General features: G+C 37.2%; 1 protein-coding gene across 1 annotated transcript in view; it reads right to left on the bottom strand.

Moving 5' to 3' along the window:
- GABRA3 (gamma-aminobutyric acid type A receptor subunit alpha3) overlaps nucleotides 1-14,540 on the bottom strand; it is a 321,718-nt gene that overhangs the window by 220,433 nt on the left and 86,745 nt on the right. Inside the window, exons 3-4 of the mRNA XM_046673707.1 lie at nucleotides 11,498-11,576; nucleotides 6,815-7,035 (exon numbers count right to left, since the gene is read on the bottom strand). Of these exons, the coding sequence (XP_046529663.1) occupies nucleotides 6,815-7,035; nucleotides 11,498-11,576 (300 nt within the window). The remainder of the gene's footprint in view (nucleotides 1-6,814; nucleotides 7,036-11,497; nucleotides 11,577-14,540) is intronic.

Raw genomic sequence — 14,540 nt, 5'->3', positions numbered from 1 at the left:
AGCAAAGGTTAACTTTCTGAAATAAAGCCACTTGAAAATATTGGCGTGGTACCTTGCTTATGGGTTCCCAGTAACCTGGTAAGGTTGAGTAAAGAATGTCACTCCCTCTGGCAGGTACAAGGAACCTCAATATTTTGAGGAACTTGTGAAGAGAGGAATTCACCCAAATCTGTAGGTATTGCAAACAGAATCTGATGACAAGTTCTTGGTCTGGCTTTCCTGGCCTTGAGAGGCCTTTAAAGTTCAACCTAAGATTCCTTATAAAAGGTTCCAGCAAAGCAGATATAAAAGAGTCTATGTAATCAATTACTATTCTTGCTACACTTATGTAAATAATTGAGCCAAATTTATTAAAACTAGACATTTTACAAACCAAGTTAGTCTTAATTTAGCTGTGCTTGGTAAAATTGAGGATGATTTTAAACAAAAAAAACTATGTTTCAAACACTATAATACACATTTATAAATTTTGGATTTTGGTTCTGTCAATTGTCTTAGAGGTTTTTGTTTTGTATCTATAAACTATACTAGATCCTGAATTCTTCTAGTCTCCTGAAATATCTGGCTACAAACCTCCAAACTAACGTTCCTGGGTTTTTTCCATCATTTTAATTTGGAATCATTGAACACTGAACCTACCCTTTTTTCCTGAAGCTTTGCAAGCTAATTTGGAGGACTTTATATGAACTTAAAAAAAAAAAGATTCATGTCTGCTGATGTCATCTAAAATAAAAAAAAAAGACCCTTCCTTGTCATAAGCCTGGGATTCCAGTTTTTATTTGGCCCCTCTTGTGTGGCAGTTAAAGAACCTATATTTGTAGCTGCTAACACAATCAGGCACCATGTACCATCAATGCTACCTTTTGAACAAATAATATATCCATATCCTTCTTAAAAACTTTATTTAGTGGAAAAAGTAGTAGATTGAAGTCGGGCAGACCTGCATTTGCCTAATAAGTGTGTCGTCTTGGGCAAGTCATTTTTATTTTTTAAGCTTCACTTTCTGGATCAGTACAATAGGGATAATAATACCTATATTGAATAGCTTTTTTGAAGATTAGAGACCCTTTACGTAAAGTGTCTGGCACATAAGAGGTGCTCAATACCTAGTAGTTGTTATTAATCTTATTTTTAGAGTACTACAGCTCATACAACTAGGCACCTCACTGTCATCCTTGACTTCCCTCAATCTACCTTCCACACTGCTCCAAGTGAGCTATCTAAAATGCAAATCTGTTTGCATCATTCCCCTGCAATAAACTATTCAATAGATCCGTATCACTTTTATGCCAACATAGCTCATAAGCACCCCTCTCCACCCCAGGCTACTACCCTGCACTTTACTCTGTGGTCCAGTCACACTAAACTTTTACTTTCTTTAATGTATCATCACTACCTCCCCACCTCCTTCCCCTGGCTTTCATACCTACAGTACTCATTCTCTGGAACATTTCCACCCTAACTTTTACTCTAATTTACTTCCACACATCTTTTAAGTCTCAGTTGAAAAGTGATTTCCTCTGGAGCTCATTATGGGTATTCCCCATAGACTCATTTCATTGTCCCTGCTAGATGCTCCCATAGCACTCTGTACTTCCCCAATCATAGCACTTCTTCTACCTTATAGTAATGGTTTGTTTAATTGTTTCTCCACTAGAAGGAAAGTTACGTGAAGGCAGAGACAACATCTACTTTTGCTCATCACTTTACGTCTAGTGCCCAGAATACTGTTTGGGTTTCATTAAGCCTTCCAGAAATATTTTTGGAAGAATAAACAAATGAAAACTCTAACAAAAGACATGAATTTTCTGATACATGATGTCAATTCATGAACACCTGCCTTTGTGCATGCTATTTGCTGTCCCTCATCTGTTTGATAGTTATCTATACTTCCTTCAAGATTCAAGATACAGGATAAACACTGCCTCCTTTTTATAACTTTCCTTGATGCTTCCACATGATTTTGGATGCTCCTTACCCTGTAATTCCATCACATTTTGCACCTGCATTTAAGGGATTTTATATTATTGTTCAGCTATCTGTGCACATGTCTGCCCTAACCAATAGACTGTTAGGTCATTAAGAGCATGAACTGTGTCTTATTTATCCCTGTAGCTCAGCACATATCCCAAAGCCTTAAAAATAGTCAGCACTCATAAATGTGTTGAATGTTTTAAGTCAATGGGATAAGATCTAGTTAAATTCAATGAGTACTTGTTGCTCCTATTCAAATAATCAATGGAACCTTTTTACTGTATTATATATTATGCAACATTCATATATAATAGGTATAAAGAACAATACAATGAACATATTTACCCATATCTTCATTAATAAGTAAGATGTCATTAATAGAAATGAAGTTCCCTATGTACCCAGGTCTGAAAAACATGGAAAATACTTCATAAACATGTGTTATCATCTTGAGCTAGGCTTTGTTCATCTCTTTTGTATTGTTCCAATTTTAGTATGTGTGCTTTTGAAGCAAGCAGCAGGTAATGAACTTTGGCCTGCATTTTTACGGTTCTCCTAAGGTCCCAAGATGAGGCAAGGCAAGCCTTCAATCTAAACTGCCCTAGTTACGTAGTCATACAACCCTTTCTCAGATTTTTCTAAGAAGCTGTCCCTCTGTAGTTTTTCCATGGAATCCAGATAAGATTTCTGAGGCTCAAAATAATAATAGGAATACTGTAGAAAAGCACTTCCTGAAAAAATCTAAGTGTTGTTTAGACCTTATCCAATTTGCACTTTTCATGTGTCTGCAAGATAGGCAGCAGTTACATTATTATCAGAATGAGAAAGCAGAAAATTTGTGACTTGAAAAAGGACACTAGAAGAATAAATTGTGGGGCTATAAATAGAGCCAAGCTCTTACTTTTAGTTTTGAATCTGGCTCTCTCTTCAGACCCACCTTCCTGGGTCCAAGGTGAAGCATCTACTGTGTAGGGGAATGAATGGCTTCATCATGCTTCTGAACTTCTGTACCTCCTCTATTCTGTACTTCAGAATAGGCACAAGGGCATTCCGCACAGACTGCTATCCTATCAAACTCCACTTTCTTGTCCAATTCAGACTAGAATGAAGGACCCAGTGGTCATCTTTTTCCCATTCATCCAACTCTATTTTCAGGTAACTAATCCTTTGGTCTGCTTCATCTTCTGCCCTCCTCAGTCTGCATCCTTTCTTCTTCATATTTCAGCATTCCCATCCTCTCCTCTCCTTTCTTCTCTCTTTTCTACCCCTCCTCCAAAACTCAACCTATCATCTGTCCTTTTTTCCTTTTATTATTCTGTTTCTCTGCTATCCTGTTCTCCTCATTCATTCTCTATTCTTTCTCCTTGACTATTCTCAATCTCTATGTTCATTTCCTTTCCTGCCCATCATTCTCTCTTCCCTCTAGCTTCTATTGCATTTTCTTACTTCCTTTTACCCATCCACATCTCATCATCATTCCATCCCTCCAAACACCTCATTCCATACATCCTCTCTTCTGTGTATATCTACTCCATTTCATTCTTTCCACAATTGCATACATTCCCATCTTCTCTTTTATGCACTTTATTACAAGTATCTCTCTTCTATCTATCCTTCCACTTATGCTGCATTCTCACCAAACTCTCTTTCATACATTATAACCATTCATACTTCTACTCTGTTCTATCCTCCCCACTTCCTTTTCAACATTTTTGTCTTATCTCATACCCTTTCACGCAGTGTGAGAAGAGGCTTCCCTCTTCCTTTACAAGTTAAACTTTCACTGTAGTGTTGATACCATCCCCTTATGGTTTTCTCTGGGAACTTGATGTCAGCAACACCCTATTTCTACTGTATCTTCAATCTTTGTCTCTCTACTAGCCCCTGTCTGCCATCTCACAAATATGTGTCAGTCTCTCCATTCAAAAAAAAAGAAACTATTTCTTTTATCCCTGAACATATCTATTATATACTCATCCCTTTCATTTTTAAATAAGCTCCCAGAAAGTATTTTCTGTGTTTACTATCTCCACTACCTCTATACAAACTCGTAAAAGCTGCCCATTGCACTAACCACTCCACTGAAACAGCGTATGTGAAGAACATCAAGGCCTTCCATGTTACCAAACATAATACACACTTTTAATTCTCTATATCATTTCATCTCTCTGTAATAGTCAACAACGTTGTAAAAATGTATAAGTAATAGTAAACAGCACAAACTTGTACCCAGACTGCCAGAGTACGAATGCTGGCTCAACCATGTACAACCTGGGTGATCTTGGAAAATTTTCTTACCCACCCTGTCTCTGTCTCCTCATCTGTAAATTGAGAATAATAGTACCTATTTCATAGAGTTGTTATTTAGATTACTAAAGTAGAATGATTAGAACAGTGCCTGGCACACTGTAAGTACTATAGTGATGTTAACTATTGTACTTAGTATGCTAGTATCGGTGTTATTATTGTTGATCACTCTCATCTTTTTGAAACCCTTTACTCCTCTGATATATCAGTCAAAATGGGTTAGATTAATATGCAGTAAGAAGCAATTCTAAAATCTCAGTGTCCTAAAACAACAAAGATTTACTTATCACTCACATTATTTGTCTATCTTAGGCTGTGGGGATGGGTGCTCTCTTCTATGTCATCTTCAATAAGGGAGACAGAATGATAGAGCCAACACCACCTGGCATGATTCTACTCACTGTGGCCAGGGGAGATGAACATGAAAAATCATGTCCTGGCTCTTAAAAGTTTCCCCTCCTCCCTCAGAAATGACACATGTTATTTCTACTCACATTTGGTTAGCCAAAGCGAGTGATTTGTCCACACCTAATTTCAATGCTGTATGGAAGTGTAATACTACCACATACCCTGAAGGAGGTGAACTAGAAATATTGGAAGTAGCCGTATGGACTACCACACTTGGCTTTCAAGATACTGCACACTAATGGTTCTATTAACACCTTCTTTAATTTTCCTTCTTGGTCTCCTACATAGGTTCTTTTTTCTCCCCTCCTGCCTTAATGATAGTTAATGCTACATTAATGGATCCTTGGCATGATTTTCTTCTTACTGTATATAGCTTCCTGAAGTGATCACATCCATTCACATGGCACATGGTTGTCCCAATATACTGACAATACTGAATTTTACGTCTCTAGCTTGTATCTCTCTCCTGATCTTAAGATTTCTATATCCAACTGCTATTAGACTTCTATCCCTGGATACAATCTTCTTAAGCTTAATCTTGTCCAAAATTAAACTTGCAGATTTATCCTATCTAAATTTCTCTTAATTCTCATATGATGTACCCCAGTTTGTAGCACCATTGTTCACCCATGTTACTTGGGTACCTTCTACTTTGACTCCTCCTCCTTGCTATCATTCTTCTGACATTGACTGTTTTTACTGTCTATTTCCTCAGCGTACGTCCCCTTCTCCATCTTAATTCACTGCTCTGAATCAGAACTGCACTACTCCTCACCTAGACTATTTAAGCTGTCTCCTAACCACTTTCCCTAATTACAGTCTTGTTCCCCTCAAATGCATTCTTTACACAGTTACTAGAGTGCCATGTATAAAATAAGAAACTGATCACCTCATTCTCTTGCTTATAATATACCATTCTGTTTCCTGCAACTGCTCACTTGATTTTCTCTGCCTAGAATCTCTTTCTTCTTTTCCCACCGCTTTCCACCTACAATTTTCTTGACTTCATTTTACTTACCTAATAATACAAAAACAAATGCTAATACTAATAATTAGGGACTTAGGTATTGTCTCATCCAGGGACTTTTTGCTCAACCTGACCAAAAGGAATGGGTTAGATGACCCTTTTCTATCATCTCATAATTACACATATCTTTACTATTTCAGTTAATGTTTTTTGTGATTATCTATTAGTCTTTTTCCTCTATTATATTGTGATTGTCTTAAGGACAGAGACTATGCCTTGTTAATGTTTGCATACCCAGAACCTAGTCCAGGGCCATGTATGTAGCAGGAAGTCAAAACATATTTGGTGAATGAATAAATGAATGAATGGATTAAACTACTAATCTTTCTCTCATCCATAATTCCTCCTCCTCGACTGTCCCTTCCCCTACTTCTCTGTGTCTTCTTTTTCTTTCTTCCCATCTGCAGTATCCTTTTCTCCAATTTTTCCTCTTTCTTTTAGGATATCCTAATATTTAGCCTCTTTATTTTACTTCATCTTCTCCTTTATCTTCTCAACTTTTCTACCCTTTCTCTCCTCTCATTTTCTCTCTTTCCTCTACCCCACTCTCCCTAATATCTCTCTCTCTCTCACACACACACACAATTTTCCCATTTATTAAATATTCACTGTTACTTAATTCACACTTATTAATGTGGGAGGGAGGAAGTGACAACTAACAGCAGAGGAATTAGCAAAAGCATAAAACAAGAACCAAGAAAGTCTTTTAGTGTTGGGGTTAAGAATCTTAGTGAACTGGAAATGCTTTCAAAGCCATTTTTTAAAGCAAAATTCAATACCTACAACTCTAGTCATAATAAAGAGTCATGAAAAACATAAAATTGTGATTTTTTTGGGATTAGAAAAGTATGAAATATATTATATGCATACATGTATTGCCTAAAAGATATAGTCTTAAGTTGTTTGGAAACTCTGAGTATGCATACACTTATATATCATGAACATATATCTTTGTGTGTCTGAGAATGTTCATATAGCCATCTCTCTATTTATATGTGTATCTAGAATAGAATTTTCAATGAATAGCCTAAAATATGCTGCTTTCAACTCCAGTCCCACCCCTGGTATACTTTAGAAGGGGAGGTATCACTCTCTGACCTCATCGTGTAGAGGAGGGTTCCATTGTCCACCAGCCTGAGCAGCTTGTTAGGTGTGGTCATGTTATGGACCACAGATTTCTTGCCATTGTGGAAGAAGGTGTCAGGGGTCCAGATCTTACTAGCCAGGAGATTGTTCAGTGGAAGGATCTTCATGGGTCCATCAAATTTCAGTCTTTCATTACGCCATGTCTGTCGAAAAAACACATCAATGGTGTACTCCTAGGGACAAAAAGAGCGAGAACAATGTCTTAATAGAGTTATGGTGAGGACCCACAGTGCCCTTAGCAAATATTACTTACCTTGCAATATTTCCTCTGATGCAGAGAAGCACCAATCTATTAACAGTAATTACTGGTGAATACAGCAAATGATTATGAGTGAAAAATAATGCCATCGTGATCAATAAGTACAGAGATAACATGTCTGGCAAGATTTTACTTAGGAAGGTCACTGCCAACGCTGCCCTGCATATCATACAAACTGACCACAAGACTTTGCCTTATGAAAAGGAAAGTGCTGCTTTCTCTATGCAGTGACATCTCTAGTAAGAACAAACTCCTTACTTGTCCCTTCTACTAAATGATCCCATATGAACATCAAAGGCGAATACAAAATCACCATGAAACCAAAACCTTAAATTTTAAAGCACATTTCATTTGAGCCTCAAAATAACAATATATCTGAGTTAATATTTTATTACCTTTAATAAATAGGCAACTCTTACAGATAAATAAGATAAAAACAAACATAAATAGAAAAATGGGTAAATGACATGAACAGAAAAGTCATGCAATAGATAAAAGCTGCTAATAAACATGAAGAAAATTTTCAAAATGTTTGTTAATCTAACACAAATTAAAATAACAATAAATGTTCAAGGTTTTGGTAACAGCAGACTAAATCTCTTGGATATACCATCCTGTGGCTATTAATTATAAAATTGGAACAAAAACAATAGAGCTATTTGAAAGCAATAGAGAATGACTAAAAGCAGACAAAAACTTGAGGAGAGTTTACCCTTGATAGATGGCAGCAGCAAAAGCTTAAAATTGTGAGTTTGTGGCTTTTCTTTCTTAAAGGTGCTCCCCCAAACCTAAAATTCCCATGACAGTTATCACACCTTTACTGGCTCAAGGTGTCAGATAATCTGGAAATTTAGGAGTGGGAGCCCTGGAAGCAAGAGAGTCACAGAAGGGATAGGACTCCCAATCTGTCAATACTCTCTGTCCCAAATTCTGGCTGACCACTACACTATACACACATGAGGAAGACCTTGGGGATCAGTTGAAAAAATGGAAGCAGAAACAATAGAGGAGTCTTCCGCTAAATGACAGATGACAGAACTGTGCTGGGTGATGTTTGTGAGTATGGCAGAAATCAGAAAACTTATTGGCTTAATATCTGAGAGGGTAGAGCTCACGGCTGGCCAAAGGGCTGAAACTTCAGGGTGAGGCCCTGGAAGCAAGAGAATCACTGAGAGAGTGAGTCTCAAAATCTGAGTACAAACTCTGCCCAAATCCTTGACTGACCACTAAACTACATAAGGCATATGGGACACCTCTAGGTAGCCAGGAGAAATAAAGAAGCAGTCAGATGCATCTGAAAATCCCTTAATAGCTTCCAATCACATCTGGAATAAATCCCAATATCCTTCCCTTACGTAGAAAGCACTTCATAAACTGTCCCTTGCCTTCCTCTCTGAGCTCTTCTCCAACCACTCTTCCCTCTACAAACTAGCCAGTCTAACTTTTCTCTTCCTCCACTGCACCAAGCACACTGCTACCTAAGATTAGGAAATTATATAATTTATTGTCTAAACTGGAACACTTTTGAGAGTAAGGGGAGGCTTTATCAATAATTAGAACAACAGGTGTAAACCAGAACTGTGCCAGGTGACAGGCTGGAACTAGACTCCCACAGAAAACAAGGATCCTGAGGGACTCCAACCTCAACAAAAGGGGGAATTAGATAAAATGAACTGGACAAAATCAATCCACAACATGAGAATTCAGAAAGGAAACCTGTTTATCCAAGCAAGGATTCTGAATAGAGAGGTGTTTAGGGGAAGCATTCCTACTGATTTAGGTACGTCAAGCCTAATCTTATATGGGATTGATATTGAAACGTACACTATCTACCCAGTTTGAGGCTTACAAACTGAGAAATTAACATAAAAATTGGTCTTAGGATACGAATACATCTAGATTGACTTGCAAAAGCAAACACAAAAACACTGGGGGGACAAGACCACAAATAAATGCTTGCTGAAAATAAGCTTACAACCACCACAACAAGGCACCTAAGGAAATGCTCAGGAGCAAGAGTCAGCTGATAAAACATATAACTGAATTAGATCCTCTCCCAGAACTTCATAGAACAGAATAATCAAATAGATATTATAAAGGAACATCATTAAAATGATAAAGACATCAAAGGAGAGATTGAGAACATGAGAAAAGATCCAAATATTATGGGGTGGGAGTGAGAAAAAACAGATTTCAAAAAGATCTATTTGAAGTAGACCTTCTGTAAAAGAAAAATAGTCATTGAACATAAAAAATCAATGGAGATGGTATATAGAAAATTAGGTATCATTGAAGTGAGACTAGTGAACTGGAAAATACATATGAATAAAAATTGCTCAGTGTACATTTCAGACAGATAAATGATTAATAAAACATAAAAGAGAGGTGTAGTACCATGGAGGATAAAAAGGAAAGGTTCAGCATAATCTAATAAAATTCCCAAGTTACAGAAGAGAGAGGAAATGGAAGAGAAACAGTATTTAAAGTACTAATGGTTAAAAATTCTCAGAAGTATTGAAATATATGCTTCCATATCTTCAAGAACAATAATGAGTTGCAAGCTCAATATAATAAGATAGATCCAAGCCAATACATAGAGGATTTGAAGAATACCAAAGAGGATATCTTAAAAACAACAAAATAGAAAAGACATATTACTTACAATGAAATAATTTGATAGCAGACTTCTTGAAAACAACAATAGAAATCAAAGAACTCTATAGCTAATTAGATAGAATGAGGTCAAAATAAAGACAATTTTAGACAAAATAAGTTTTTCTCATGGCTGGGTCACTCGTAGCATTCAGGCCTTATTCAAAAGTCTCCATATCACAAAAGTATTCACCTTCTTATCATAAACAGTAATCCCCCTTCCCCTTACCATGCATTATTTTTCTTCATGCATTATTTTGTCAGATAGCACTGACAAAAATGTATTTTTACTTGCTTACTATTTTATTCCACTAGCCTGGGGGCTCCATGAGAGCAGAGACTTTGTTCTCTTCACTGCTAATTCTCTAGTACCTAAAACCTTACCTGGCATATAGTAGGTCCTCTATAAATATTTTTGAATAAATAAATGATTGAATGAATCCTTAGGAAAAGAACTACTAAAATAAGTTCTTCATGTAGTTGAAAATGAAACCAGCAGGAAGATGCAAGAAGGAATGGCGAGCACAAGTGTTGACATATTTATGGGTAAACTAAACTAATAGTGGCTCTCCACAAACAATAATAAGGGCTAGAAAAGCAAGGCAAAACAAACAACTACACTCAATGGAAGGAGGTAGTAGGAATATGTGGGTGAATGCACTACTGCATTATTTGGGCAGAGTGGAGATATTAGAGTTTAGGTCAAGTATGTATGTTAACATTTAAGGTAACCACTAAAGAATATACCAGAAATAGAATATAAAACTTAAAAAAAGCAGAGAAAGACAAATGGTGGGAATATAGAAAATGCTTCAATCCTATGGAAGGCAAGAAAAAATAGAACATAGAAAACATGGGGAAAAGAATATATAAAATAAGATAGTAGAAACAAAATATAATCTGAGGATAAGTAACAATGTAGCTATATGCTACGTATATACAAGAGTCACACCTAAAGACACATAAAAACACAGGTCAAAAGTAAAGTGATTGAAACATATGAAAAGGCAAATCCTAACCAAAATAAAGTGGCAGAACTATAAAATAAAGATGGAATGGACTGTAAGATGAACATTTTTCTTTGGGATTAAATATCATTATACTATAAAATCAATTATCTCAAGTGGAAAAAAACAGTTCTAAACATTTATGCATGGATAACAAGGACTCAAAATATATAAGGCAAAACTGAAATTAAAGGAAAAAGTGACAAACCCATCAACTCAATAAATGAAAGACCAATCAGGCCAACAATTTGTATGATTAAAATGTGTGAACAGAGTGACATCAGCAACATGGCATTGTGAGCTGTTCCCTTTGTCTCTCTCCCCCTTTTGAACTACAACTAAATGGGCATTCATTGACCAACTGAGGAAGCCCACATAGCACAACAGAACACCTGAGAGACACACACAGCTGTACATCTGAGACTGGATGAACCGGCCCCCTGGGAAGTGGCAGAATTAGGTGAGCACCCCTTGCCCTCCCCTGGTAACCCTGTTCATGTGCATGAATGCTTTCCAGCATGGCGTGAGCACCCCAAAAGTAGGAACATGCCCCAGGGTGACTGTATGAAGAGGTGATGGCAGCCCCTCACCCACTCATGATTGCTTTCCTGGCAGGGGGAGGGAGCCCACCATGCCCCTGCAGCCTGAAGGAGGGACCCCATCTCAATCCTGATGAGGAAACTCCAATCACCAAGCACAGCAGCTTGTGGGACCCACAAGCAGAGATGGCAGCAGATCTACACACTGGTGCAAGTGCACTCCAGGCCTGAGCGAGCGCCCAGTGTACTGCTGTGCCCTAAAAGAGGGAATGTGCCCTGGGACGACTGTAGGAAGAAGTGGCAGCAGCCTCTAGCCCACTTGTGATCAGTTTCCCAGTGGGGGGAGGGAGCCCACCATGCCCCTGAGGTCCCAAACAGTGGCCCTAGCTTGGTCCTGGTGAGGAAACCCCACCCCCCAAGCACAGCCCATACAGATGCTTGAAAACTCCCCAGGCTGGTGCAAGTGACCATAGTACCCCTACAGCTTCCAGCATACAGGGTGGGACCATAAACTCAGCTCCTGCTTCCACCTAGTGGTAACAGGTGGAATCTGCAACTGATGCACAACAAATGCTCCAACAAAAGATTAGTTCATCAAACACCACAAGAAACTGCAGCAACAATTCAGACCAGAAGGAAAATGACAATTCTCTAGAAACCAACCCTGAAGGCACAGAAATTTACAACCTAAATGACAGAGAACTCAAAACAGCTGTCATAAAGAAACTCAATGATTTACAGGAGAACGCATGAAGACAGTTCAATGAGCTCAGGAATAAAATGAATCTCTTCACCAAAGAGATCGAAACTATAAAAAAAAAATTCAAGTAGAAATTCTGGATATGAAAAACACAATTAATGAAATAAAAAATCTTCTAAAATCCTTCAGAAATAGAGCTGATGTTCTGGAGGAAGGAATCAGAGATTTAGAGGATTAAAATATAGAATTCTACAGGCAGTTGAGGAGACAGAACTAAGAGTTTAAGAAAATGAAGGAATTCTTTGAGAAATATCCAACTCAATTAGGAAAAGCAACATAAGGATTATAGGAATTCCAGAGGGAGAAAAGAGGGAGAAAGGAGCAACAAGCTTGTTTAAAGAAATAATAGCTGAGAAATTCCCAAACCTGGGGAAGGATCTGGATTTACAAGTACACGAAACTAATATAATACCTAATTACATCAATACCAAAAGACTCTCTCCAAAGCATATAGTATTAAAAATGGCAAAAGTCAATGACAAAGCAAAAATATTAGGAGCAGCAAGGCAGAAGAAAATAACCTACAAAGGAAACCCTATCAGGCTTTCAGCAGTTTTCTGGGAAGAAACCCTACAGGCTAGGAGAGAATGGAATGATATATTAAAAATACTGAAAGACAAATCTTTCAGCCAAGAATGCTTTATCCAGTGAAACGTTCCTTCAGATACTATGGAGAAGTAAAAGCTTTTCCAGACAAACCAAAGGTGAAGGAGTTCATTGCCACTAGATCTGCCCTATAAGAAATAATTAAAGATGCCCTCACACTGGAAACAAAAAAGCAAAGGTCTACAAAGCTTTGAACAAGGAGATAGAAATAATCAGAAAACTGAAGCTCTCTATCAGAACAAGGAGGCAAATACTCAATTATAACTTAAAAGATAAAGGGAAAGAAAGCATCAAAAGTAAAAATAGGCACTTTGAGTTAGTCACAGACACACAAAATTAAAAACAGAACAATTTGTAACAGCAATAACTCAGAAGAGGAGAGAAAAAGGATGGAATGTGCTTAGGTTAATGGAGATAAGAAGGTATGAGAAAATGGACTATTTCATCTATGAGATGTTTTACACAAACTTCATGGTAACCACTAAACAAAAAATCAGAGCAGAGCCACAATTCACAAAAAGAAAGAAAACTTCCTCAGAAAACCACCAAATGAAATGTAGTCAGAAATACAAAGGAAGAGAATGGAAACAGAACAACCAGAAAACAAGAGATAAAATGACAGTTTTAAACCCTCATATATCAATAACCAACCTAAATGTAAATGTATTGAATTCTCGAATCAAAAGACACAGAGTAGCTGAATGGATTAAAAAACAAGACCCAACCATATGCTGCCTCCAGGAAACCCATCCCAGCTCTACAGACAAACATAAGCTGAGAGTGAAGGGATGAAAGACAATATTCCAAGATAATGGCAAACAAAAGAAGGAAGGTATTGCCATATTATATCAGACAAAGCAGACTCCAAGTTAAAAAATACAATGAGAGACAAAGAGAAGCAGTATATAATGACTAAAGGGACATTCCATTGAGAGGACACAACACTTATTAATATATATGCACCTAACACAGGGCCACCAAAGTACATAAGGCAATTATTAATAGGCCCAAATAATTATAATAGTAGGAGACTTCAACACTCCACATACATGAAGGGACAGATCATCCAGACAAAAAGTCAACAAGGAAATAGTAGATTTAATAAAACGCTTGATCAGATGGACTTAATAGATATATAGAGAGCATTACAACCCCAAACAGCAGAATATACATTCTTCTCTAGTGCACATGCATCATTCTCAAAGACAGAACATATCTGAACAACCACTAGATCAATGAAGAAATCAAAGGGGAATTTGAAAAATACCTGGAGACAAATGAAAGTGAACATACAATACACCAACACTTATGGGATGCAGCAAAAGCAGTCATAAGTCATAAGAGGGAAATTCATAGCAATACAGGCCCACCTCAACGAAGAAGAAAGACCTCAAAGAAGTAATCTTAAACTGCACCTAACAGAACTAGAAAAAGAGTAACAAGGCCCAAAATTAGCAGAAGGTGGGAAATAATAGAAATCAGAGCAGAAATAAATGAAAAAGAGACTAAAAAACCAGTAGAAATGATTAATGAAACTAAGAGCTGGTTCTTTGAGGAGATAAGCAAAATTGACAAACGTTTAGCCAGACTCACCAAGAAAAAAAGAGAGAAGCCTCAAATAAATAAAATTAGAAATGAAAGAGGAGAGATTTTGCCAGAACAATTAGGCAAGAGAAAAGAATAAAAGGAATCCAAATAGGGAGTGAAGAAGTGAAACTCTCACTGTTTGCAGATGACATGATCTTACATATAGAAAACGGTAAAGAATTCATTAGATAGCTATTAGAAATAATTAACAACTGTGGTAACATTGCGGGGTACAAAAGCAGCTTAAAAAATCAGTTGCAATTCTGTA

The sequence above is a fragment of the Equus quagga genome, chromosome 10, assembly GCF_021613505.1.
Source record: "Equus quagga isolate Etosha38 chromosome 10, UCLA_HA_Equagga_1.0, whole genome shotgun sequence".
NCBI lineage: Eukaryota > Metazoa > Chordata > Mammalia > Perissodactyla > Equidae > Equus > Equus quagga.
The sequence above is the reverse complement of the archived record's forward strand: the minus strand, read 5'-3'. Positions and strand labels throughout refer to the sequence as shown.